At 41.7% G+C, this 27,289-nt stretch overlaps 1 protein-coding gene across 1 annotated transcript in view; it reads right to left on the reverse strand.

Annotated features, from left to right (window-relative positions):
* The window catches only part of FGF13 (fibroblast growth factor 13), a 67,604-nt gene extending 45,915 nt beyond the window's left edge, over positions 1-21,689 (reverse strand). Inside the window, exons 1-3 of the mRNA XM_032620928.1 lie at positions 20,842-21,689; positions 18,825-18,935; positions 13,120-13,223 (exon numbers count right to left, since the gene is read on the reverse strand). Of these exons, the coding sequence (XP_032476819.1) occupies positions 13,120-13,223; positions 18,825-18,935; positions 20,842-21,028 (402 nt within the window). The 5' untranslated portion in view covers positions 21,029-21,689. The remainder of the gene's footprint in view (positions 1-13,119; positions 13,224-18,824; positions 18,936-20,841) is intronic.
* Positions 21,690-27,289: the final 5,600 nt, after the last annotated feature.

The following is a 27,289-nucleotide window of genomic DNA, read 5'->3' on the forward strand; positions in this document are numbered from 1 at the left end:
TTTAAAAATCAGGATTTAATTACTAATAGATGCTATTTACTCAGGAAATCAGTGGGTTGGTATCTCAAACTATTATGACACATTTCATATAGAGAGATCTCTATACAAATGATAGTGGGGTCTCGGTAGAATTTCTTGGATTACTGAAATCTGGGTTTGATGAAATCTATATACTGCTAGCTAGAAAAATTATATCATATTAAAGGAATGACTCAGAAACTGTACGAATGACACCTATACTTCAGGATTAAGCAGTTACACATAGAAAAATGATAGAATGTATGTTTGTAAAGCCTCTCAAAGGATGACTTAAGTCACCATTCAACGATGCATAACAACACTCCAGGAAATAACAATAATAATAAACACTCAATTAGGCATGGATGGTTAAAGCAAAGTAAAAATCCAAACCCACTAACTGTCCATCTTCTTTCAGCATGCTTTTGTTTTCTTAATAAGGAATCAATTTTATTTGGCAATTTATTATTTTAATATCATTCGAATTTAAGTATTTTTTATGTTTTAAAATGCAACAACATGTCTACAATTACCTTCTACTATGGAGAGTAAAGTTGGGTTTTGGTGAATGGCAATTTTTTTTTAATCTTTATTTTATATTGGAGTAGACTTGATTCACAGTGTTGCGTTAGCTTCAGGTGTACAGGGAAGTGATTCACTTATACATATATATGTATCTATTCTTTTTCAAATTCTTTTCCCATTTAGGTTATTACAGAGTGTTAAGCACAGTTCCCTGTGCTATACAGTAGGTCTTTGTTGGTTATCTATTTTATTTATTTATTTATTGTTTTAACATCTTTATTGGAGTAGAATTGCTTTACAATGATGTGTCAGTTTCTGCTGTACAACAAAGTGAATCAGCTATATGTATACATATATCCCCATATCCCCTCCCTCTTGCATCTCCCTCCCACCCCCCTAGGTGGTCACAAAGCACTGAGCTGATCTCCCTGTGCTATGTGGCTGCTTCCCACTAGCTATCTATTTTACATTTGGTGGTGTATATATGTCCATGCCACTCTCTCACTTCGTCCCAGCTTACCCTTCCCCCTCCCCGTGTCCTCAAGTCCATTCTCTACGTCTGCGTCTTTATTCCTGCCCTGCCCCTAGGTTCTTCAGAACCATTTTTTCTTTTTAGATTCCATATATATGTGTTAGCATACGGTATTTGTTTTTCTCTTTCTGACTTCACTCTGTGTGACAGACTCTAGGTCTATCCACCTCACTACAAAAAACTCAGTTTCGTTTCTTTTTATGGCTGAGTAATATTCCACTGTACATATGTGCCACATCTTCTTTATCCATTCATCTGTTGATGGACACTTAGGTCAGCATGCTTTTCTACATCAGCATTTAGTCAGTACAGTAACCACCCTATCACAGCACCGATCAAATCTCATTATGGTTCCAATTTTTAAACTCAAGCAGCTCACAATTATCCTGACAAAAATGCCAAGTACTTCCCTCTCCCAAAAGGAAGATCGACCATATAAAAAGACTATTGTATAATTGCTTCTATATTTGCCATTTAAAAAAAAAACACTTTGTCAAATATTCTGACAGAAAATTCTAAGTAAATTAACAGGAGAGCCTGAGCTTTAGGTATGTGATCAAACAATCTAAAACCTGCTTGCAGAGCTACCTGTATGAATATTCGCACAAATGGGCAAAAAAAAAAAGCAATGATGGTAAACTTATTTGAAAAGATCTGCCATCATACAATCTCCTCTACTGACTCATTGAATTTCTGCCATATTATGGCAGATCTTTACCACTACGGTCGGAACAGGGATTACGGTGCCTGGGCCAGGTGCTCCCACACTGTTGACCGCTGAGGTTGGAGCACCGCCCTTACAGCCTACTCAGAATTTCAGAGAGTACTAATAACCTTGTGGAAGAAAGAGTGTTTCCTTTTTCATTTTGGGTCCCTGAAACTAACAAGACTGAGGTGTCCCCAGCTGTCAGAAGGAAAGTTCTGAAACAAACCTGGACCAGAACTGTTTCAAAAACATCTGGAATTCTTCTATTTCTTTACTGTTATTACTCCTCACCAGTTTGCTTGCATCCTTTGGATGTTTGGGCGGTACACAGTTACAAGAACAACACTACCATCCAGCCAGCTGTTTGCCAAACTGCCTCTCTGTGTCCACACAAAGGAGCAAGCTAGGAGACCAGAGCCCTTACCTCTCCGACAGCAGGAACCATGGAAATAGAATGGACTTGAGGACACGGAGAGGGGGCAGGGAACGTGTTACAGATGTTGAAAGACAAACGAACAAAACAAAACACCCCCCACCCTCACCTTGATGCTGAAATCCACCAGTCTTGCCAAGGCTTGAGAGGTTCAAGGCAGCTGCCGTTGAGGATTGGCAAATAAAAGGATGAATTACGGAGTGGAAAAAGGCCCCCGTCAGAATCTGGAGAGAAGGTACACCGAAAAAGCTTCCAAATCATGTAAAATAAAACGCTGCTCTGCGTGCCCTCAGTGTGGACAGAAATCAGGCCAAGGTCCAGAGCAAAGAAAAGTACTGAGCAAAACCACCCATCGCGGTTCTGTCGATCTCTTTTCTCCAGGTTAATTATTGGTTTGAATAAAGTCTCCTGCCTAGATCAGAGACACTGGCACTTAATGTGTTTCCTGAGCCTATTATCTTACGTGAAGTTTAAGAACTGTGAGATTCAAATACGCTTGTGACATAAATAATGCTTTGATTTATGGGCAGCCCTACTGGAAGCAGAACTTTTTTTGTCTGAGCAAATAATTCTCTTTGGGAATATAGGAGTACAAAGAATCAAAGTCAGTTGGCTGGGTGGCTTCCCTTGCTGGTAAGGATATTAAGAATGAAAATATAATAAACAGCTTTAATAAATGTGCTTTTTATCCACTTGCTGTCTCTAGTGTTAAACGCCTCTCTAACCAGCCATCTAATCAGAGAGAAATGGTCCCTGAGTAACAGGGATCTCAGAGCAAGAGGAGATGCGAGCGTCAAAACCTCGCTCCATTTCCTCATCAGTGATGAAAATCACTGGTAGGAAATGAATTCCATTCTGGATAAATGAGCACTTGGTATTCCCCAAAAGATCAGATGTTAATATATCTTGCATGTTGTAACTCCAAGAAGGCGCATCTCTATCGATGGGTCAGTATTGTTTCTCTTCGCTATGCCTACCTACTACTGCAGCATGACATTCCAGAAAAATGGAGGGGAAGATGTCCCCATGTCACTGTCCAAACATGTGAGTTTGACTCTGATATACCTTGAAGCTTTGGTTGGTTGAATCCACTGTAATCCATCTGTTACCCAGGTGGGAGATTTTTTTTAAAGAGTTGCACATTTATAAAACTTCTAAAGCACTTCAACATATCTTTTCTTGATATAACTGAAAACCATTTTTCCCACTGCATTCAAGTTTACCTTGCTAGGACATATAAACGTGGTCTTAATGTGATCTGCTGAACACTATGGTGTCAATCACCCAATATATAGTCAACACAACCGGTAAATTTCCATAATGATGCCCCCCTACTCACCCCCATCCCCAAGGACGTTCGAATTATTTCCCTATATGGATTTTCTTACAGTGAGTTCTAGACTAAAAATAGCATTGCCAGGCTGTGGAAGTTGGGAAGGAACAGTTTATGCTGATCCGTCCAGTAGATCAACTGTTAACAGTTAGGGCTCTGAACTTAGGACGAATCTCATGTGCACTATAAATTCCAGCCATTGTCAGTAGAGATCAATGTGATCACTGGGCTGCCTAGTACCTTGTGGATGTTCCACAGATATCTGGTCACTGATTGGTTGATGAAGCTCCTGGACCATTTCAGGCGCAGATGTGTGACTGGGCTTTCTGAGACTGGAAGAATGGAGGGAGTTTTCAGGAAACCTTTACTTGAAAGGTTATGATAACACAACATTGTAAATCAACTATACTCTAATATAAAATAAAATAAAAATAAATAAATAAAGGTTATGATACAGTATAGAAACACTCAGCTTCAGATCTCCCCGAGGCTCTGCCTCTAACTTCTTCAGCGCAAAGGGTCTGCAAAGTGTTAACACTTGTATTACAGGAAATCATTGTTATGATGTGGGCAGGAACCAGGGAATACCGTATACAATATTTTGGAGAATTCTTTAATCAGACCAACAACCAAACATTTTTGTTGTTGTAGCCTTGCTGATTTTGTGACCAGATTATAGGCATCTCACTTCTGAAAGCTATCACTGTCATTTTCTAGTGTATCTTTGTCAATTATGAGACTATTACGGGATGATTCACACCCTCCCTCTGTTAAGCATTTTTCATTCTCTGTATTATTACAGTCTACATTCTAACACCTTGGGGCAGTTATTTACATTTGACTTTTCCAAATCTCTATAATAATTTTTTTCTCAGGTAAAAATGGACATCATCTCTCATTTTGGCTACTCCTGTTTTATGCTGAGCCAGAATTCCTATAGAGCCTACATCCGAGGCTCTTATGGAAGGGGATGTTATATATCATGGCTACTGGCTATATGTAAAATCTTTCCAAGAAATCAACTGAGGCTTTTCCAGTACTTTCACTTCCAGGAATGTCAAAAGCACTTAGTATCAGAGTATCTGATGAACAACTTAATCAGAATTTTAGCACAGACGTGTAATCTATTCACACATTCAGCCTGGGCAAAACATATTAAATATATTAGTCGGGGGCTTGCCAGTTATTAACCTTGGTTACAGCTATTATAATGATCAGAGAAACGCTTTCATTTAAAGTTTCCCTGTTCAGAAGTCACAATTCCCTTTAAGCGGTGTAACCATTGAAACCAGTACTATTGCCTTCATTTTTTTTCTCACGTCTCAGTAATTCACTTTCTTATGTAATCTTGAAACGTTAACACTTGAGAGAATGCATGAAAAGTTATAATTGGGCCCTTTCACGTATTTTAAATATTCAAAAGCCTTGACAGAAATAATGTGATTTTTCTTTACTTTTTGTTATACACATCTTTATTAATTATTTTAATGAATATTTATTTAAAAGATAATTTTTGCTGGGTATTGCTCTATGTCTAAGAAGGGGGTGGAGAAAAATAAAACCAGTTATTACTTACTGAGCATAGGATTTGGTAGGTAAACTATTTTAAAATATTTAACTTTCACGGAAGAAAAAGCATAGCAAGAAAAAGGGTCTTGATGGGCTCTGTGTTTTTCTATCACATGGTGGATTAAAATTATACAAACAAGAAGGCAGGGACTAAAAACAATGTCTGCACCAAGACATGAGATTCACTGAACGATTAAATGAAATATAGCTAAAAAGTCTTATTTGCTCTGTTTTATAAAGCTATCAAGCATTACAGAATATGTTGCCAGAGCAATCTCTAAAGGTATTACACGTTCAGTGCAGGGTATGTATTTAAAACAGAATTATTTTAGGAATTCCAAAATAACTCATCCCGTAATAGCAACAGAGCAATGAGCATAAGATTGGTTTCTTCCATTTGTCTTTCGTGTATGTGTGTTGTATGCGTGTGCATATATGTGTACGTGTGTGCATTATCTCCTTATATCTGGTTTTATTGGCTAAAATTCTTCTTTGTTATTCTTGCCAATTATTTTATTCTTTAGCTCCAACACACTGGCTTTTTTCCTACAACTATGAATTTAGCTCCTGAGTTAAAGCCATGAGACACTCTTTTAAATATGTACCCCATGACCTTTCATTTGGATTATTTTTTCAACTTGGCCTCAAAAACGCAATACAGAGCCAATCTTACTCTATTTAGCCATGACTACTATTGTCTCCTTGATTTCTGAGGAAGTATCGTCCTCGGTCATTTTTTTCATCTAAGAAACTACGACCTTCACCCGGAATAATTTCTCAGTTTGGTCATTTTTTTTTTTACAGAGACCATAAAGAGAAGGCCCTTGACTCTGAAGGCACAACCAACCAGAGTCATCTAATTTCACTCACATTCAAATAATGTCAAGCTAGATTTTCTTTCACATTTGAATGAAACTTCCATTAGCTGCAAAGAGAACTAAACATGTGAAATAATCTGTGACTTGGGAAATCTATTTTGGGTTTGAAAATTATGCTGATTCACTGGTATTCTGAAGGAATATCTAAAACGAATACAGAAAGTTTGGTATATTTTTCAGTACAATAATTGTAATGACCTCTAATTCAATAGCACCAACACAATAACTACAAAAGCCTCTTTAAAACATAAAGCTTGTCTGCTTGAGCTTAGCAGAGCGATTCATTAGCAAATAAAATCTGCTTGTTTTCTCTGCTTTTCTTCCTGTAAAATAATTCCATGTCTACATTTTCCATTTTTAGTGATACCACTCAGAAATAGGGGTGTATGTGTACAATCCATTAGTCTGAACTGAAAATGCCCATCAAAACTGTTTAACCCCATAGCCACTGAAAATGAAAAAGTTTTCTAGATGTAGGCACCAAAATTGGGAATCTAAGTTTTCAGAGTCAACATTTTTTAAATTTTATATTAAACAAATCAAATTCAACAATTTGTGAATTAACTGAAATATACAAATAAGCTAATGCTGTAGTTAGAAGTTAGAATTTATTCGTATCTACTCGTTTTGCAGGGGGGTGATATATATGATGGCTACTGGCTATATGCAAAACCCATAACGATCATTTTCTTCTATATTGGCTATGATAGCGCTCATGTTCATTTTAAATATATTTCCTTTTATAATTGAGTCAATCCCACCTCCTTAAAGAGCTGTAATGTTTAAACCAGTGCCCTTGCATTTAATTCTATTGAATTTATAAGTCTCTGTGATAATAACCCCAGAAGTTAAACTATACGAACTTGCTGATATACAGATTTGACATAACTCAAACATTTTACATGCTACAAATGTTTGCTGGGAGAACATTCATCACTCTGAAGTGATCGATGAATTCATCTAAATTTTAACATCCTTTCTGTACTACAATATGGTCTTGAGCTGTGAAGCCATATCACTGAAAATTAGATCTTAAACTGTCATACACTAACATCAGAGGAACTAAAGAAACCTGCAAATGAGTAAGGTCGCAGTTGACAGCGAAATGTCCTGAACATCTGAGGCATGTTAACATAAACCAAGACCCCACACATAGTATGAAATCAAAACATGTATCAGAACCGATTTTAATTCACCTGGACAATTTAAACTAACTTTCCATTAAATAATGGTATGGAAGCCCAGTGACTAGAATGGTGAACCCAGGAAATCCTTGCTGTTGGATCCTATTTTCTATGACACTTGTTCATTTGGGGGAAAATGTGTTAAATTTTCTCTACTTCAATTTAGCTATCAGTAAACTTATATGGCCTATCTAAAAAAACAGAAAACAATGGTCATTTCTCAATTTATTGACTAATTATCTTATTTTTCTAAAGAGATTTGGGATACCTGAAAATATAATGTTAAAAACTGGGTTCTTCAGAGCAGGTATTTACTCAAAGTGTCTCCCAATGGATTGTTTACTAGGTACAATAAAATAAAATAAATTTTAAAAAGCAACAACTACACAGTGGAAAATCAGTCAACATCTTGAATGGATCATCAAAATTAACATCTGTGAGGGGAGAAGAAACTTGCTAAGTTTAAGCTAAGTAAAAATAATTCAATAGAGAAGGAAAATATGCCCCCTTAGTTCAGATTCAAAGTCTGCCTGGGGCCCTGGGATCAGTAACACACACTGCCTCATTCCCATGGCATCAGGCGGACTCTTAGAGAGACCTGCTTCCTGGTCTTGCATCTAGTTTGCTGTGATAGTCCCAGGACCATGAAACACAGCAGTGAAATCACTCCTAAAAGCCCTCTCTAGAAATATCTGAATGGAAAAGGTTTACTTGTCAAAGGATTTCTACTTGTCTACACATGTTAGCTATCCCAACAACAACCCAAGCACCACAGTGTACTCTGGAAATGGAAAACTAGTGTTGAAGAACAGGAAATAATTAGGCAGGGAAAAATGCTGCTGCCAAGTTCTGGAATATTCCAAAAGCAGAAGAAAATGCTTTGGGCTCAGCTTTGAGTCTTTATTATCTTGTTTCTAATATCTGTTATTACTCCTCTATTAAGATAGTTACTAGGACATTAATAACATTTTTACATTTAAGACTCTTGTTTTCCTAGAGCGAATGTTCCTTTATTTCAAGCAGTTTTGAAATATGTATTACAAATGGCTTTATACTATTAAGTTTTCAGGAACTCTCAAAAGCTTGGGTCCAACTCATTATTCTTAGTAAAGGAAAACCAGAGGTATGAACAAAGTTCTCTATACACAATGAGTAATAATTTCCTTACAGTTCTAGAAAGACTTAGTTATATCATGGACAAAAGTAAATATGTTATGAAATAATGGCTAATTATGAGTCTCTGTGCCACAGATGGTTTCCCACTGCCACTTGAGCCTACATCAAGTCTGTCCCCCATGGCAACAAGGAAAAAAGGGAGGGGGAAGGGTGCAAGGATCCTGAGATTAATCATGGAAAGCAAATTGCTATCTCTGCAGCAATAACAATGTGGAGGTATTGTTTCTTTATTTAATGACCAAAGGGGGTAAGAAATGGTAAAAGTGTAAAACTGAATTTAAAAGAAACCGAGGAGAAAAAAATAAAAGAAATGGAGGGATGTAGAAGCAGAAATGCAAAAGAAGATAGAAAAAAAGAAAAGGAATCTCTCCGAAGGATCAGCATTTTCTTTCATCTCAAGAAACAAGCCTTCAGAAATGTAAAGGCAATTTGTTTACAAGTACAGAAAAAGAAGGTCAGCTTCAGAAATTTCAGATATAGGACAAAAGTGCCTATAAATTCATGGTTTCTGACTTCATTGCGGGGGGGGGGGGGGGGGGGGCGGGCAGTTCTCAGTGCTATTCAGCAATCATTTTTCTTAGTTGTCTATCAGTGGTTTTCAACCCAGGCTACACATTAGAATCATCTGGCGAGCTTTGGAAAATAGTACTGCACAGACTCCACCCTCAGATATTCTGATATTATTGGTTCGTGTTCAGCACAGAGAATGGAATTTTCTTAAAGGTCCTCAGGTGATTCTAATAGGTAGCTAAGCTTTCTATCATCTGACTAGGGCGTCAAGAAACGTTTTTCGGTAAAGGACAAGATAGTAAATAATTTATGCTTTACGGGCCACAAGGGCTCTTGTTGCAACTATTCAACTCTGCTGTTGTATCGCAATGGCAGCCATAGACTTTTGAATGGGTGTTACTGTGGCCCATGGGTCACAGTCTATCCACCCCTGGTCCGCATCTGTCCTCATCTCTTTGCCTCCTGTTGTAGAAACAGCATCTCTTCAAGGTGAATCTAATCCTCTCACTTCTACTCAGTTCCATCACTCTCTCCGACTCCTTTGGGACCCTACTCCACATAGGGTCCCATCTCCTATGTCTTTAGCACCTCCCTCGGTACTAGCTCTTGCCCTTCAGCTAACAAATATATTCAAGAGTTTAAACCAAAGAACCCTCAAAGCCTTCTTCAATCCCATGTCCTCCTCTAAATACTCACCCATGTCTCCCTTTCCCTTAGAAAGTCTACACCTACTGCCTCTACCTCCTCTCTTCCCATTCATTCCTCAAGTCACTGCAGTCTGGCTTCTGTCCCCACTACTCCACAGACAGTGCTCTTGCCAAGACTGCTGAAGACCTTCATATGGTGTGTTCCTAGTTCTTGTTTTACTTGTTTTCTCCGAAGCTTCTGACATTGTTGACTCTTCTGAAAACTCTCTCCCCACTTGGTTTTTGCAATGCTGTGATATCTGCCACAATTCGTTCTTTTGCTGCTGGCCGCTTCCGTGCTAGTACTGCCTAATATTATTCGACAAACTCTTTTCTCCTTACGCTATGTATTCCTCAACTCTTCTCGTGGCATCAACCACCACCTACATGTGGTAACTCCCGCATTTTATCTCTAGCTCACATCTCTTCCTCAAGCTCTAGGTTCATATTTTCAAACATCTATGTCAAGTTGTACTCAGGTATCTTTTTTTCTCCCCCCAATCTGTAGTTTTTCCTTTATTCTCCATCTTGGTTAATAGCTCACTATCAACTCAACTGCCAAAGGTAAAATTCTCACTCTCCCTCAGGGGCCCTAATAACCACTGCTGTGCAAATTTTAAAAAATGTCTACCTGAGGATACTTTATTTCCATCTGTGCAGTAAATGGCAGCTATACATGTTCAACCATACATGGTGTTCCTACTCTCCCTCCAAATCCAATCAACCACCAAATCCTCACGATTCTACCTCTGAAATGCCTCGCAAATCCATCTCCATTAAGCCATTGCCACTGAAAACGTTCTAAGGCAGACCTTAGTCAGCCCTCACCAAGATAATTTTCAATAACCTCCTAACAGATTTTTTTACTTGCCCACATCAGTAGCCTCTACTTCCTTTTCTTATTTTTGCTTCCTCCCTAAGGTCTTTGTCCAAATCTTATTTTCTCTTTGTTAACGAAACTGCATACAGTATTTCAGTAGCAGAAGTGCCACAGTTTTATGTAAGGGAAGCTTTCCCTTTGGTGACCGACCCTCTCTTCCTGATGAAGCAAGATATTTCATCTAGCTTTTTGGTCTTGTATTGTTGAAGTCACTAAGACAGACAATATCCTGAGAGAGTCTGAGTACTATATTTTTCTTTTTTTTACTTTTCTTTATTTATTTTTTTTGCGGTACGCGGGCCTCTCACTGCTGTGGCCTCTCCCGTTGCGGAGCACAGGCTCCGGACGCGCAGGCTCTGTGGCCATGGCTCAGGGGCCCAGCTGCTCCGTGGCATGTGGGATCCTCCCAGACCGGGGCACGAACCCGTGTCCCCTGCGTCGGCAGGCGGACTCTCAACCACTGCGCCACCGGGGAAGCCCAATATTTTTTAAAAGATGATAATAAATGGAGTACCCACTGAGGATAGTGATCAACGTGGTGATGGGACCCCAAACCACAATCAGTAAGAAGTAATGAGAAGAACTGGGTAATTTATCCTGGAGAAGATTCTGATTCTTTCCTGGAGCAGACTAATTTGGGTATTTCTTCCTCTACGAACTCTAGGATTATCAATCAGACATCTCTCCTCCTTAAAGAAAACCTCGTTTCTTTTCCTTAATAGGAAACACTTACTTAAGGTTTCCCTTCCTTAATAGGAAATGCATACAAAGTGGTCCACATTTTGCTGTATATTGGCCTGCCCACCAAAGAAAGGAAGCCCATCCATCCACAATGCTGATTCCCCTGGAAAGCCTTCCTTAGAAATGAGCTCACGTTGACATTTACCATCTGCTAGAATAACGGTCAACTTGAATGGTAGGCTATGAGTTTTTGACATCAATTCCCTACATGTAATACTGCATGCCCTAATTTTCTTGAGTGGGAGCACGTGACATACTGCCTAACTTACATGCCAGTTTCTCATTTTAACTTACATATTATTTGCGAACTGTTTTAAAAAATTTACTGTTGCCAGATTTTAAAAAAATCAACCTTTCTCATCAGGGCACTGCAATGGTGACCGCACAGGCTCAGTGAAATTCTGGATGCTTTACCAGTAATGATTTCCTACACCATCTGGTATTACCTTCTCAAAAGTATGCCCTGTATATTCCATTTCCTTCCCATACCTGCATAGTAGTTGCAGAAAGCAGTCATTTATTTTATGAAAAACCTACCTTTGCATCTGGTCCTGATGAGGTAGTCTGTTGATCTAAATGAGGTTAATTAAAATCCTTTGTTACTAAATTATCTTAATGCACAAATCTGAAAGACAAATCCCCTTTCCTATTGTTTATAATAATGGCCATGTATTAATAAAGTGACAGATGTCATGAAGTTTGCAATAAACTCAAATCTTGCATTTGTAAAAAGAATAAAACCCCTGCATTTATTAAACAACAAGACAGTTGAAATGGCCTGATAGGAATGCTGATCGTGATCAGGATTTGAAGATTACGCTTCCAATCTTTTATTGTGGAATCTGAAATGCACTACCCAGGTTTACCAAATGAATAGGCCCTTTGGTCTCACTCTTCTCCCGTCCCTCTTTCCCATCTTGGTCTCTGAAAAACAGAGTTATGACATGGTTTCACCAGGTCTGAGAGTCTTTCTACATACCTGGCTTTGAAATAAATTTAAGGAACAGGCCAGGGCAAGGGTGTTTAAAGGTAACCACTTTTGCAGTTTGAGGAACAGATTTCTCTAGTCATGGTAATAGCCTACTTCAAGGCTATCTAGAAGGAAGTTTGAGAAGCAGTCTTCTCCATTTTTAACATCTTATCCTTTTCTTAGAATATATGAAGTTCAAAAACAAAGATTAAAAAATATTCATATATTAAGTGGTCTCCTGTACTCTGCATCTAGATCTACTGCTAAGAATAAAATCCTAACCCTGGTACTGTACCATTTCTGCCTATGTTTAAGTGTAAAAATTTTAAAAGTTTAATGTGGCCCCAGGTTCCTAGCTGAACTGTTGTCTACATGGTTTATAAATTTCTTGGAAAAAGTTTCATTTTGTACTCTGTACATTATAAACTTTTAAGAAAAGGCAAGCAGGAATTTGTAAGGAGATTGAACTGTGCTTGATGGAAAAACAGAATTTAAAGTAGAGACAGCAAATGTGACCTAACTGAACTGAAGATAAGATACAGAAACACTTCTAAAACTGTTCTTTATGTCCTAGAGGTGATTTGAGGATGAGGTTTCATTAATTTCTTTAGGAGTAAACATGGATAAATATATGTTGAACTGAGTTATAGAAATGGCTTTGCTTCCCACAGCTGCAAAGCACCACAGCAAGACAGACCATTATATCATATGCTACGCAAAATAACAACCCATATGCCAATGTATGCAAAAATGTGTAGTGAATCTTTGAATTTTATACCCAAACTGCTAGCTTCAAATGATTAATTAGTAATAGATATAATTTTCACTGGAAATTAATGTCTTTTCAAAGATATTTCCATCCAGACCACTCTTCCTCAAATCACTCAAATCTGCAATGATAACACATATGCAGCCTATTTCACTTCATATCAGGTGAAAACTAGAAAAATCAAAACATGAACACAGTGAAAGGCTTACCGAGGTGTACAGGTATCCCTCGCTGTTCATTGCCAAATACAGCTTGGTCTGAACTCCTTGAATAGCCACCACTCGAAGACCCACAGGGATGAGGTTAAACAGAGCTGCAACCAAAAAGAATTGAAAACAAGGTTATGATTTCGAATTCCATAGCTTTTCAATGTTTCCAGCAGGACTGTCTGGTCTTCCAAAAGTAATGTGTGCTTGGTAGGAATATTCATATATATATATAAATATATAACTCCAGATAGATAGGGCCTCTTCTACCTTTCAGTATTTTTTTTTTTTTTTTTTTTTGCGGTACGCGGGCCTCTCACTGTTGTGGCCTCTCCCGTTGCGGAGCACAGGCTCTGGACGCACAGGCTCAGCGGCCATGGCTCACGGGCCCAGCCGCTCCGCGGCATGTGGGATCTTCCCGGACCGGGACACGAACCCATGTCCCCCGCATCGGCAGGCGGACTCTCGACCACTGCGCCACCAGGGAAGCCCCCTTTCAGTATTCTTGATTCATGGTTGCAGTCATATAATGGGGACTATAGCTACATATTTTTAAACACCCCGGAGAAAATGGAAGACAATTCCATGGTTTGTATAGTGTTGGAGGTGGGAAATCTTGATGCTTCTGTAAAGATCCAGTTCCAGAAATTGGTCTACATATTAAATAGCTTTATTTTCAACCAGCCAAGGTTTTAAACTACTCCCTTAGACAACTGCTGAAATTCAGACACAGATATGATCTATCAGCTGGGGAGAGATTCCTAGAATCTTAGAAAAGACACTAGTCCAACTCCTTCACCTAAATTATCTGTATTATTTCCGACGCAAGCAGAAAAAAAGAGTTCCAGGCCTTGAAAAAAAAGGAGTCTTACGTTCCCACAGTAGTATTTCTTAAAGAACATTTTCTAAGATTGGGTTGAGATAGGTTGTCTTTTAGTCTCTGGGAGCAAAGGTTATAGGAATAAAAACAATGAACTTGAGAGGTTTATTTATTTCATTTTTTTTTTTTTCCTAAATAGTTGTAAGTGGGCAGCTGGCTGGTGCCCAGGAGGCCTTCATTTCTCCATTTGAAGGTTTGATTGCGTGAAACTTACACCCCGGCTCTCCTCACAATCACACACCACTCACTGGATGAAACCAGTGGGCGTCTTCCCCCTACCAGCTGTCTACTCCCTCCTACACCAGGAATAAAAATAAAACAGTACATTTTTAAAACGTAGTGCTTGCCACACACATCTTTTGAAAATAGCCTGTGCACCTTTCTCTCAAGAGTCCTAGACCAATGTTGACGATTTTTGCCTTGGTGTGTAAGTTTATGGAGGATGATAAATTGGTCTGCTATCATTCCTGTGAACGAGAACGTAAAGCAGTCACCCCGTGGGTAAGAATAGTTTCTCTCAGATCTCTTATCTTGGTGTATGTATGTTCTACTACAGTAGGTGGGGTTACAGAGTTGAGAAATATTAATGAAGAACTCAATATTCCTTGGCGAGCCTACAATGTACCTTTCCCTTAAAGTCAGCGTGTCACCAGAGAGGAGCTAGGACATTGTACGGTTCAAAATACAAGTGCTCCTACCACATGCCACTGATGGCATTTCATTCAATACTCATCATATTTGAAGCTGTGCCCTTCTGTTATGTGAGGTGAAGGAAAGTAATTGCACAGATTGCAAGCCAGGATCTAATGCTATATTTGACCATGCAGTGCCCAGGAATGAAGTCTGATCTCATTGAGCATGTCACGTATACGTTCTATCTCTTTCTGTTGATGGTATCTTGCTCACGGCAGGTGCTCAACACACATTTGTGGACTGCTAGCAATCTGTATGGTGAAACCATGATAATATTACATTTTGGGAATGTAATCGATCACAATCCCATTATATAAAAGCTCATAGTTTTAAATTCTGATATCTAAAAAACCAAATGAAACCAAACAAAAACCTCCATATGGGTTTGGCTTAAAAGCCATACCACTAGACAACTAGAACACCAGTGTATGTCTGAATCCTAGTTTAGTCAAACTAATAGATGATAATAGATGATAGATGACAGGTAATAAAGGGCGCTCAGAATTGTTTCTAGAACTTCAATTTTTACAATATTCTGAACCTTCTTAGTTCTCTGAATGCAGGTGGTAACGAGCAAAAAACAGAGAAAGAGAGAGAGAAATATTTGATTTTCACCGTGTGCCCTAACTCCTCTCTGAGGTGGGTTTTAATGGGCAATAAAATGCTTAAGTCCCAAACATCAGATAGCAGTAGGAGGAAGAGAAGCAAAGAACATCAGTAACCCATGCCCGGCATTATGTATTCCTGAATAATGGTATGAACTCTATAGTGGCCATGGATTTTTCACTACGTACCATAAATTTCTGTGAAGCCTGATTCAGAAACAAAAAATACCACTCTAAAATAAAAAATTGAAGAGAGCAGCAAAAGTGGAGAGTGACGGGTGATACCAGTCCAATCTTTTTTCTTTTGACATTCAAGATAGATCATAAAACAGGTTTGTTTCAAGTCTGTCTAAAGGGACAGTATTTCCAGATAAAAATGCAAAGAAATTGCATCAAGGGTGAGCTTGCACAGGTTCAATATTCTCCAATATGCCTTTGCTTCTCTAAATCTGGAGTACTTCATGGACTTAAGGTATTATTTTGATTAGGATGAAAATATGCTGAACATGAAAACAATTGATTTTATTTGTGTATCTAAAACACATTCACTAAACACCTAATATCTTTTTCCATTTCTGCCAAAATTTTGAAGATTTTAATAAATAAAAGGGCCTTCGTTTCTTGTTTTCTATTGTGTCTACGTAAAAACAAACTCCTTCTACCTCGAAGGGACCATTTTTCTCAGAGATGTGCACACAGTTGGCACTCAGTGTTTGCCGAATACGAAAGCGAGGCCATCCTTTTTTATCAGTTGGGTTAAGATCAATTTCTCAAAGGGAGTAATTTAAAAAGTATATATTAATGTAGACTGGAAAGAGTTGACCCATTGAACTGGTAACACTACTGGAGTTTTGAAAGGAAAGCTGCCTATTCTAACATCGCCCTCATTGAACCCATGGCAGGTATAATAAAACCACTCCCTTGAAATGTCTATCATCTTTTCCTTTTCAGGGGGCAGTAGATAATTTACAATGGTTGACTTGCTCATGATGAGAGTTTATTGGACTAACATTTATCATTGTACTAAAGCTACCTAAGGTCAGCTTGAATGCATAACATCAAACGTATGTTTTTAGAAACAGATGTATCTGGGTAAACGTGAACTGATTTGTTTTACCATGATCTGGCTTACCGTGTCAGAATTAAAATATCATAAAATCAACCACGTTGAATTAAGAAAAAAATGAAAAATCCTAAAAATTAATAAAAATATAAACATAATACCAGGAATGCATATTAAGGAAACAGTATTAAAATGAAAAAGTGATAGTTGGGAAAAAAAACTTGTATTTTTGTTCCACCCATTTAAAATACTTAATTAAATAATGAATGCCAAGAAAACTGCTTGGCTTAGGGGAAAGAAAAAGAAGCCATCTGCACGGCTAAACTTCCATTTCAATGATGATCATTTTAATGATCACTTTAACCATTAAACATTCTTGTTTCATGATGACTTACACCCTACAATGTACTTAAGTGGGAAGAAAAGCTAGCTCTCTGGCCCCTGGTTATACTTGGCAGCATGGGTAGAGTGAAGCCCCACAGACCTGCTATTTATTTTGAGATACTTTTCATTTGTATGCTTCATGTGATGGTAATACCATCAGCTGACGCACCTCTCATTATTTCATTGTGCCTAAACACAGATTCTGTCTCTTTAAAGGCCTGACAATATCATTAGTATACAGAAATGCCATGCATATCAGTCAGTTATAGGACAACCAAAAGGCACAAGCTATGCATATGCAAGAATTGAAAAGTAAAACCTACTACCTGATTCCATAGTTAAGAAATGGAACCTTGATTTACATACATATGTGTGTGTGTCTGTGTGTATATATCTACGTGTGTGTGACATCCTAAAATGACTACATATACAGTGTGATCTTGATGCGTATGCCATATTGCTGTTTATAAACAAATGAATTGTCTGGGTTTTTTTTTTCCCTTTTCAGGAAACGCATGTGAACACTGGACCAAAAATAAGTTTTTCACTGATTTCCATCTGCAAAAAAAGTTAAAAGTAGATGGGGGAAAACCTGACCGCGTGGGGTTCATTCGCAGCTGATCGTGAACTTCCTTCCAATAACGCCCAATGAATCTGTTTTGCTGAGGCACTTTGGAAAACGGAGCAGCTTACATCCCCTAATTTCTTTCCCAAACACCTATTTAAACATACAATTTATGGGAATGTTTTATTACTGGTCATAATGGACTCATGTCTGTTACAGGAGTGCAGTAAAACCTTCTAGTTACCCTTGACTCATTTTTTTCGAATAGAAGAAAGTATGCATGAAAGAACATCTAGCATACTCATCGCAGAACTTCAGGATCACAACAGTAACACTGCATTTTGCAAAACAGTGCAAAAAAACGAGTAAACCATTTAAGTATGGAACTTTTTCACCCTAGGTACCAACAGAGCTTTCTTTAAGGGTAATTAAAGGTGACTTCCTCTTGAGGTCTTGCATTGGCCGTCAATCAGCCCACCAGCCCAGGAAGGTTTCTTAAAGGATGTGAAAACTCTTTTAACACTCAACATTGGAACCCTTGTCTATGGCTTTGTCGTCTCTAGCCCCACATCTCTGAAAATGCTGCAGAGGACTTGTTAGCATTCAGATGGGCTTTCCTTGGCAATGGGACTATTTCTGGGAAAATAACAAAGCCTGAGGGAAATGCAATATAAATTAGGGAAAATTGGGAAGGAGTGGTGAGAGCTAGGTGGTTTAGCCTCATGGAACACTGAATAGGTCTGCAGCAACCTGCTAATTGCAAAACCCCACCAATTATTACCATTGAAGAGGGCGTTACTATTTGTGAGTTTATGTTTTGATGACTCCAAATAAATAAAGCATATGTAACAAAAGGTTATATAATATCTTGGAATCACTATCCTTCAGTAATTGGAAATAAAATTGACTTTCTTTTTGATGTGTTTCTCTTTTAGGTTCACCGTGATGGAGACTCTCCAATTCGGTCCTAAGACCACGGTTAAAAATAAAGCACTCAAAGAAATGTCTTTACCCACCTGTGGAGGTATCTCAGCGTTAAAATCCCAATTAGTCTGAGAGTTATCAGTGTCTGTGGAGGTGGGGGGAGCAGAAGTGAAAGCTTGTAATGATGAATTCTCCTGACATGAAACCTCTCCTCTCTCTTGGGATGAGACCGGTTCTTAAGAGTAGAGATAACCGTGCTATTTCAGGATCAGTGTGTGGGTGAGTAAATTTTCTGTGGGAAAAAAGTAATAAAATCCAAAGGACAGCCATAAATCTATCCAGATTACCATGGAGATGACATTTGGATTGTTCTTTAGAATGGTGTCAACATTATTTGCTACAGTTCACTATTCTAGATATTTTCATGTTCCCCTTCCTTTAGGTTAACCTGCTGAAACAGGATTATATAGTGTTGACTCTATTTTGGATTTGCTTTGGGATTTAGCAAGGGTTGTTAATTTAAAAAAAAAAGAAAGAAAACACAGTGTCAACAACATGCTGGGATATACTATTATTTATTTTGCAGTCACTTACTGTAAGTGCTGTCCTCATCTTTCGTGCCATCAATGGTTCCATCTGCCTGCAGCTGCAAGTGGTAACCTTGTCGGCTGTATAGTTTGGTAACTATACCCTTAAGCTGAGGCTCTGCAAGGAGAAGGATGGTTTGGATCAATTGATAAGTTGTACATATATAGTTGAAAAGACTCAGATTTCAGAACTCTAATTTTATTTAAAAATTTTAGTGGAAAAGGTCAGATGACACTTTTAAAGAGTCCCCTGAAAGAAAGAAAACAAACCAACAAACTCCAAGCTTCAGAACCAACCTCCGAACTGAAGAAACATTTGATTTCTACCTGGTAACACTGGTAAAGCCCTAAAGCTACTGACAGCAGAGACAGTTTCTGATAGCGTGTCCTTTGGCTTACAGAGTGGCACTCTATCTCACTGAGCATTCGAAATGGGTTGGCAAATGGCATATTCTGCCTTTTAACAACGTGCTACTTCTTATGTGGAAGGAAAAGGAGAAATACTAAGATGATTTAGAGTGGTTTACCAAGCAGGGACCAAAAACACACTAGCAATGATTTCCCTCAGAAATACCACAATTAGAATAAAGAACTCCCTCCATTCTAAGAAGGTTGAAAACGCATAAATAACCCGGAACCCCATCAAAGGACTTCTATTTAGAAAATTGAGCCGCGATACAAAAAAAGGGGGAGGGGAGAATAAAAGAACCATTATCATACCCTATCGTATTAATTATCCTTAGGGAAAATGGGTGCAAAGAGCAGGGGTTTTGTTGGTGGGGAGGAAAGAAAATTAGTTCATATTTATTTTCAAATTTCGTATCAAATATAATTATCCAAAATATTCTCAAAATGATTTTCAATAATGAATCACCATAGATTAATGAAGTGCCTCATTTATCAATAACAGCCATGTTATCCAAAATTTGCTTTTATTGAATACAGACACTTGCACTGAAATGATATTTACGTGATTATTCAGGCCACATAATCATGCTTTACCACAGCTTAAACCTGTTTAAAAACAAGCCTAATTTACAGCTAATGCCTTAAAAACTTCGAGCAAGCAGAAAATGTGTGTCTGCATTTCTATTCCAGGATGTGTAGAACACACAAACAGCGAAATAACAGATTGTTGAATAAGTCTGAAATTCTGTGATATTTATCTAGTAAAAGGAAGGAAACAGCTTAAAGGATACATTTGGTTGAGAATAGCCAAATAAGCTGCCTCTACGCCTGAAGGTCTACCTTGACGCAACCCGACACCTCTAGCTGTGTGAATTTCCCCTGGCACCGGAATACCGCGCTACTCTTCTCACTGAACAGGCTCAAAAGGACCCACGATCTGGCTCTGAGTTTAAACTCTCTTGAATCCTGCATTTTAGTAGCAAGTAACCACAGTTTGACTAGTCTCAACCAGATCACTAAGCTCTTTGCCACAGGTTCTAGGAATCCACCCCCTTCTCTCCAGCAAATATTTCAAAGCTGCACCACAAGTCTGTCCCGATAAGCTTAAAAGTGATCAAAGAAACAGAATGCCTAGATAGCGGAAGCCCACGGCCCTTGGGGGTGGAAGCTGGAGGGGAAGGGTCAGAGCTTCGGGGGTGAAGGCAAGGGAGGGATTCCCCGGGTTTCCTGGGGTGGGGGGTGGGCAGGGGTCTGCCCAGCTCCGCGCCTGCAATTACACGCCACTCACGCGATAGCCACGTCTGGGTCACGCCTGCCCAGAGCCCACGGGCTTGCACACATGTGGCCTGCCTGAAGCTGACTGCGCGCCCGCTGGGCAGGGTATGCCCCCAGGCTCTGCGCCTGTCCCACGGCAGTTGCAATGCAGCAAGCCTGTTACTGTTACGAAGGAGGCGAGAAAGCGATCGCTTCCCACGCACGCACACCAGCTAGGTGGCCACATCCGCACTAGATGGGCCGCCGACAAACTCACCTCCGCTTCCATCCACGCCCCCCAGCCCCCTCCACACCCGTAAAGTACGGGGGGGCGAAAAAGCCAGCCAAGAGCCCCTTCCAACCTGGTCTCCTTCTGCGCCTCTTCTTGGAGCCGAAGAGTTTGACCCGGGAAAAGACGTTTAACTTGTTCTTGTCGCAGCTGGTCTTGCCTTTGCTGGGGCTGCTGACACACTTGCAGGCGTTCGATTTCTCACGCTCCCGGGCTTGTCGCTTCTGCCGGATGAGCGAGCTGGCGATAGCCGCCGCCATGGCCACGACGCCCACCACCACCACTTCTTTCCGGGCCCCTCTCCGGGTTCGCCTCCTCCCCCCGCTCCTCCGCCGCTCGTCCGCTCGGTCTCGCGCCTCCGCCGCCTTCGTCTCCGGAGCCGGCGCTCGCCCGGGCTGCTCCGCGCTCGGGCTTCAGCCGAGGAGGGGGCTCAGCATGCCGGCCGAGCTCCTCCGGCGGTGGTCCGGATCCCGCGCGGGCTGCCGGCTGCCTGGGTCCGAGCCGACGCCACAGCCCCGGGCCGGGATCGCGGACGAGACTGCCAGGCGGAGGCAGAGCTGCGCGAGTGCGTGCGCTCGGCCCCTGCGCCCCGAGGACACTGTGCGAGTCCAAGTGGCTCGGGTCGGAGTTTGGCGGCACCCACCGCCCGGTGCCGCGCGGCGGGGGCCGGAGGAGGGAGGCAGGCGGAGGGAGGGAGCGCGGGCGGGAGAGAGGCCGGGAGCGCGGGCGGCAGCAGGGAGGGGGGGATGGAGGAAGCGCGCGGGGGAGCGCGCCCTCGCCCTGGCCCCTCCGAGCCTCCGACTAGTCCTTGCAACTTCTTGGCCTGCCGATCGGGAAAAGTTGGCCTGTGCCAGCTTTCCGACGGGGCTCAAACAGGTAATGGCCTTGCATCTTCGCTGCCGCCGCTGCCGCCGCTACCGCCGCTGCTGCTCTGGGCGCGGCACAGACTCAGTACAGGAATTCCGTCGCCGCAGGCACCCTCCGGAAGAGCGCGACGGCCTCCCGCGGCCCCCTCCCCCGGCGGCCCCTCCCTCCCGGAGCCCAGCCCGCTGGCTCCCTGCCGCGGGCCGCCCCCACCCGCCCCACCCCCCAAGTCCCCGGCGGGCCGCTCGGGCTAACACCTGTAGGGGCTCAATCTCCCAAACCCTTCTCCCCTCCTCTTCCCCGAAGGAGCTTAGGGAGGAAACCGTGATGGAGGAGGCACTGGGATGAGGCAGTTGGGTTGGAGGAGCCGGGGGTTGCTTGGCGATGGGGGCGGCGGAGTGGGATGTTCCGTTAGTGTGTGACTCTTAGCTGGCCAGGTTACGCCCGGGCTGGAGCCCCCGCCCCAGGCTCGGACTCACAACACCCACTCCCCTCCAAACACACACTCGCTGAGGTTTTTCGCATGGCGACACTTGTAGCCATTGAGGAAGGAGGCCGGGGCTCGCAGACTGCTTTAGCCCCCGCGGCCGCGGCAGCAGCAGTAGCAGCGGCGGCAGCAGCAGAAGGCACTGCAGAGCTGCGCCCGCACGCCACGCTGCCACCCGGTGCTTTTTGCTGACTTTTCATTTCAGGCCAATGTGTGCGGCCCGAACCCCGTTTTTCCTCTCCACAAAACAGAATGCGCCCCCTCATCATTCTGTTCGGCTTTGGGATCCAAACAAAGAGCTTGGGTGGTGTACCATAAGCAGTATCTGGGAAATGCAGGGCTGAGCCTCTTTATTTAAGCTCTGGCGCGTCTCCAATACCCTAACTTTCCCCACCCCCTCAAGCTCAGGCAGCCTGCCTCCCTTCAATTCAGGAATCAAGTCTGGCTTGTTGCTCACTTCGCTCAGTTCACAAGTTCTGTCCCTTCTCTGTTCTATATTTTAATCTGGAGAAGAAAGAAGGAATTTTGAGGTCAAATGTAACAAAAAGAATAGTCCGTCCACATCTCTCCCTTCAAACAGACATGATGGTTTTACTATGTTAACTTGATTTCTGATGCCAGAAAGGAAGCCCCCCAATAGTAAGTCTGCTCCAACGTGGAGCTACCACTATGCTGTTTACTGGACCTCCACCCCTTTGCAGATCTTTGCAGAGTTGATACAGATGCAAAACCAAATGCCTAGACTCTGGTCCTTTCCTGAGCTCTTTTGCCTGAACCTCAACTAAGAAACTGAAATCTTTCAGGCTCCTTAGCCCATCAGAGTTGAATCACTTGAACCTTCTGTAAATTTCATTGCTCCACCGGGGAGGCTGCTGCCACCTCCCTTCCACCTTTCCCCAACCTTGAAGTGTCTCTTGCCCTGTCAGAAGCACGATTATGTGTCTGCTAAAGTGGGCGGGGGTGAAAGTGCAGGGACCGAAATGGATAGATACAGGAGAATGATGCCGAATGGTCTGAAATCCCCTGCAGGTTAGTCTACTGCTCCTTTGTGCTTTGCACTTTCCCAAAAGAAAAGGAAGGACAAGGTAGGAGAGTTTTAGCACCTCAAGCCCATCGGAAGTATCTTCAGACCTGAATTCACAGGGGAAAAACCCTGGTCTGCTCCCACAGAACTCTGAACACCTTAAAAATTGGGACTGGGGCTTGGTCACCACTATATTCCCATCTCCTGGCACAGTTCCTGTCACATGATTTATGCCCAATAAAAGTTTATTGAAAATAATTGACAAATGACTGATCGATACTGATTCTGAAGGGTAGGAAGATGTTCCCTGGCTCAGAGTGTATGTGATTTGAATTCCAAGTACCACGAAGGGAAATAATCTCACCAAAAGAGGGGTCAAAAGGAGCTCTGACCAGGACCAAATATCTGGGGTGTGGGACGGACAGTTATGAGATTCCTCCTCACTGGCCATGTTTTTACCTTCTGCTGAGTACCAACTCCAAGGGCCTTTTTTTTTTTTCTTTCTTTCCTCTTGCTTCTCTCTTGGGACCTTGAACCAAAGCAGGCATGACAAAGCTAAAGAAAGACAGAGTTCTGATTCAGGCAAGGGAGAGAACTTGGGAAGAATGAGGGAATGGTACTGAGAAAATGAGGAGGGCTTTCCCAGGCTCTTTCCTCCGCTTCTCCACCGGGAGAGCACTCATTGTTTGCTTGTCCAAATGCCATTCACAAGGTATTTTCAGGTGGGTATTTGAGGTAGACAGGCACGAAGAAGACTTCAGGAATATATAATGAAGAGGGGGGGAACGTCATTACAAAGTCACAAACACAAACATGTAAATACGCCAGCTCTGTCACTAACCCCTACCCACCACCTCAGGCTTTTTTTTTTTTTTAAATACATTAGAGGATTAAACTCTATGCCATGAGCATGGAACCACTGGGTCAAAGCTGATAACCAAATGATTCTATGGGTGTTTATAGATATCTTTCTTGCTCTAACGTCTCTTGAAAAATGAGAGGTATGGGGGAACCAGACTCTGTGTCCCATGTCCCTGTCAGCCCATAAAATGTACTTCTGCCTATTTATATCCCCCCTTTATTCTTTCAACTCCATGGACAGGAAAACGAATGACGTGTGATGGGTGAGACTGGAGACAGGGGCAGCTAACTCTCTGTGGTGTGTCTGCCTACAGACCCCATGTGTTCTCCTGTCTCCTTCAGTGAGAGAACTCACAGAGGTCTATCACTGGAGAGGGATCATGGTGGGCAGCGGGTGGCGGGGAGGGACTGAATGAAAGCCATTTTGACTTTGGGTCCAAACTGTATTGTACAATCACGTTAACCACTAATGAAGCAGATATTTTCATCCTCTCCTAACTCTCGTGTGTATTTCTCAGGTGCTCTCAGAGAAGAGTGTGAATATAACTCTGAAACCCTCAAAGCAGATCTGTGCTAAAACCCCATTCATCTTTTTTATTTCTAAAAGATTTTTTTGATGTGGACAATTTTTTAAAGTCTTTATTGAATTTGTTACAATATTGCTTCTGTTTTATGGCCGCGAGGCATGTGGGATCCTAGCTCCCTGATCAGGGATTGAACCTGCACCCCCCTGTATTGGAAGGCAAAGTCTTAACCACTGGACCACCAGGGAAGTCCCAAAACCCCATTCATCTTGGGAAGGCAATAATGAAAGAAAGACTCGCAGGCCACCCTAGAGAAGCATATTTTGCCTTTCCTTTCTGTCTTACTGCCACCTCAGGCCAGCAGCATGACATTTCAGTGGGAGGATGAATAAAGAACATTCCTTTGACACTTCCAAAGTGTCTTTTGCTCCTGTCTTGCTCTGTTGCTACCAGTTCCCCCTGCGCCCTTGTTAGGGAACTTCCTGGATCTCCTGCAGATCCAGAGTTTCAATTCTCCCTGCTTAACTCCAAGGCTCCCAACTCTTCTATGCTAGGTGGGCCTACTCGCTGCAGCTCCTCCCAGACCTTTGCTCCCCACTGCCCTAACCACCAAGCTCTCTCCTCCATCAGATTCAGGAAGAAAGCATCCTTGGCTCCTTTCTCCGAGTCAACTCACAAAGAGTTCTAGCCTGGGAGACAGGAGGCATACCCTTGAATCCTGTCTCTACCACCAACTGGCTGTGTGACCTTGGACATGTCGTATCTCCTGTTGGCGCTTCATCTTTCCCACCTTTATTTATTTTTAAAAAATATTTATTTATTGATTTGGCTGGGCCAGATCTTAGTTGCGGCAGGTGGGATCTCTTAGTTGCAGCATGCAGGCTCTTAGTTGTGGCATGTGGGATCTTGTCCCTGACCAGGGATCGAACGCCCCCTGCATTGGGAGCATGGGGTCTTAACCACTGCCCCACCAGGGAAGTCCAAGCTTTCCCATCTTTAAAATCATCCTTGAGACTTGATGAATGGCTTTCAAATCATATCCTGCAGAGCCCTAAGAGTACACAGATGTAAGTTCCCTCACCCGTGTTTCAACCATAGCACTTCTTTCCTCTCTTTTATATATTGGGACTCATTGTGTGATTTCTTATGAAAAAGATAAAAATAAAAAGATTCCACTACTAAAAACAAAACATTTGAAGACCTCTGGATGAGATGTTCTGGAAAGTCTTTTGGGCCCTGGGAGCCTATGATTTTTCTGCCTGTTCCTCCTACCTCTTCACCTTGCCCTCCTCATACTTGCCCTCTGCCCTTTCTCTTCCCATCCCATCAGAATATAAACTCCACATGGGATCCCCAAGAAAAATACGAGTCTCTTCGGCTCCATTCTTCACGGCTTCACTTGAGAAGCAGGCTTTGGCATTCTTTTCAGGGAGAGTTATGTGAGTTATCAGAGGAGAGAATGCTGATTGTTGTCTGCCAATCTCTTTTGGCAGGCCTTGGCGGAGCTGGAAAGAAGCTGGGGGGACCTGCTCTCAAGAGGCATCTCCAGGAGAGAGGCAGAAACCCAAACAGATGTGACTGTGACGAGTAAAAACGAGAGAATTCAGACAGCCTATTCAGGAGCAGCCTCAGTACTTTCTGAGCAGGAAGGAACTGGCTGTCTTTCTGAAAAGATTTCAAACACCCTTCCTCCACGAAGTGAAGATAAACACACTCAGAGCCACTTGCCAGTTGGCTCTCCAACTTCACTGACAGTCCATCAAAACATCTCAGTGACCAGCTAGTTACCAGGTCAAGGACTGATGATGAGCTCAAAGGGAGGGAAGGGGGGCAGGTTCAAGTGCACCATGGTCAAGCAGCACTGGGATCCAGCTGGTAACTGAGTAGGGCAGCAGAGGGGGTATTGAAGAGACCGGGCAGCAAGTACCACCTTTTGTCGTCTATTTAATTATGTCCAAAAGCTGAGAGAAACGACTGGATAGAAATACAAATGAGGAGATTAGAGAAACGCCATTAGCAAAGGCTCCGGCCACTTAACTCCAGCCAGGAAGAAAAATGAAATTTAAGGAAATCTCGTCAATGTCACACTGGAATTCTAGAGACAGAAAGAATGACTACTGTATTCTGTAACATAACCTGACAAATGTATTAGCTGGCAAAGAGTCTCTCCTAGTCAGATCATTTAGGGGTATTATGCTTCAGAAACAAAGATCTCCAGAATCAATTTTTTTAGCAATTGATTGGCTCTCTCCTGATTTGCATTCGGAATGAAAAGCCAGGGAACCCTAGGCTTGCACTGCTCTAGAATAGTGGGGTTGGTCTTCATTATGTCCCCTTTCTGAGATCATTCTCTAAATACTTAAGCTATAGAATGTACTGAAGCCACCTCTGGTTTATATTTAAATCAAATAAATAAATAAATAGATAGATAAATAAATAAATAAAATCAATTGGGAACACACTAATTAATTCTGATCCTTAAGAGGAAAAATCCTATAACCCATATGGAAATTTCATTGTGCAGTCATAATTCATGAACATTAAAACCATAAAGCACCCTGATGCTATTAACCGTATCTATGAATTCAGCTCCTTGCCATTTTAATTAGCCATAGCAGCTGCAGCATCAAGAGTTCAAGGTCCCCGATTACCTGCTTGGTCACTTTAATCAAGAAAACCTGGACAGGACATGGAAGCAACCTAAGTGTCCATCACTGGATGAATGGATAAAGAAGAAGTGGCACATATATACAATGGAATA

Source organism: Phocoena sinus, chromosome X (genome assembly GCF_008692025.1).
Source record: "Phocoena sinus isolate mPhoSin1 chromosome X, mPhoSin1.pri, whole genome shotgun sequence".
Taxonomy (NCBI): Eukaryota; Metazoa; Chordata; class Mammalia; order Artiodactyla; family Phocoenidae; genus Phocoena; species Phocoena sinus.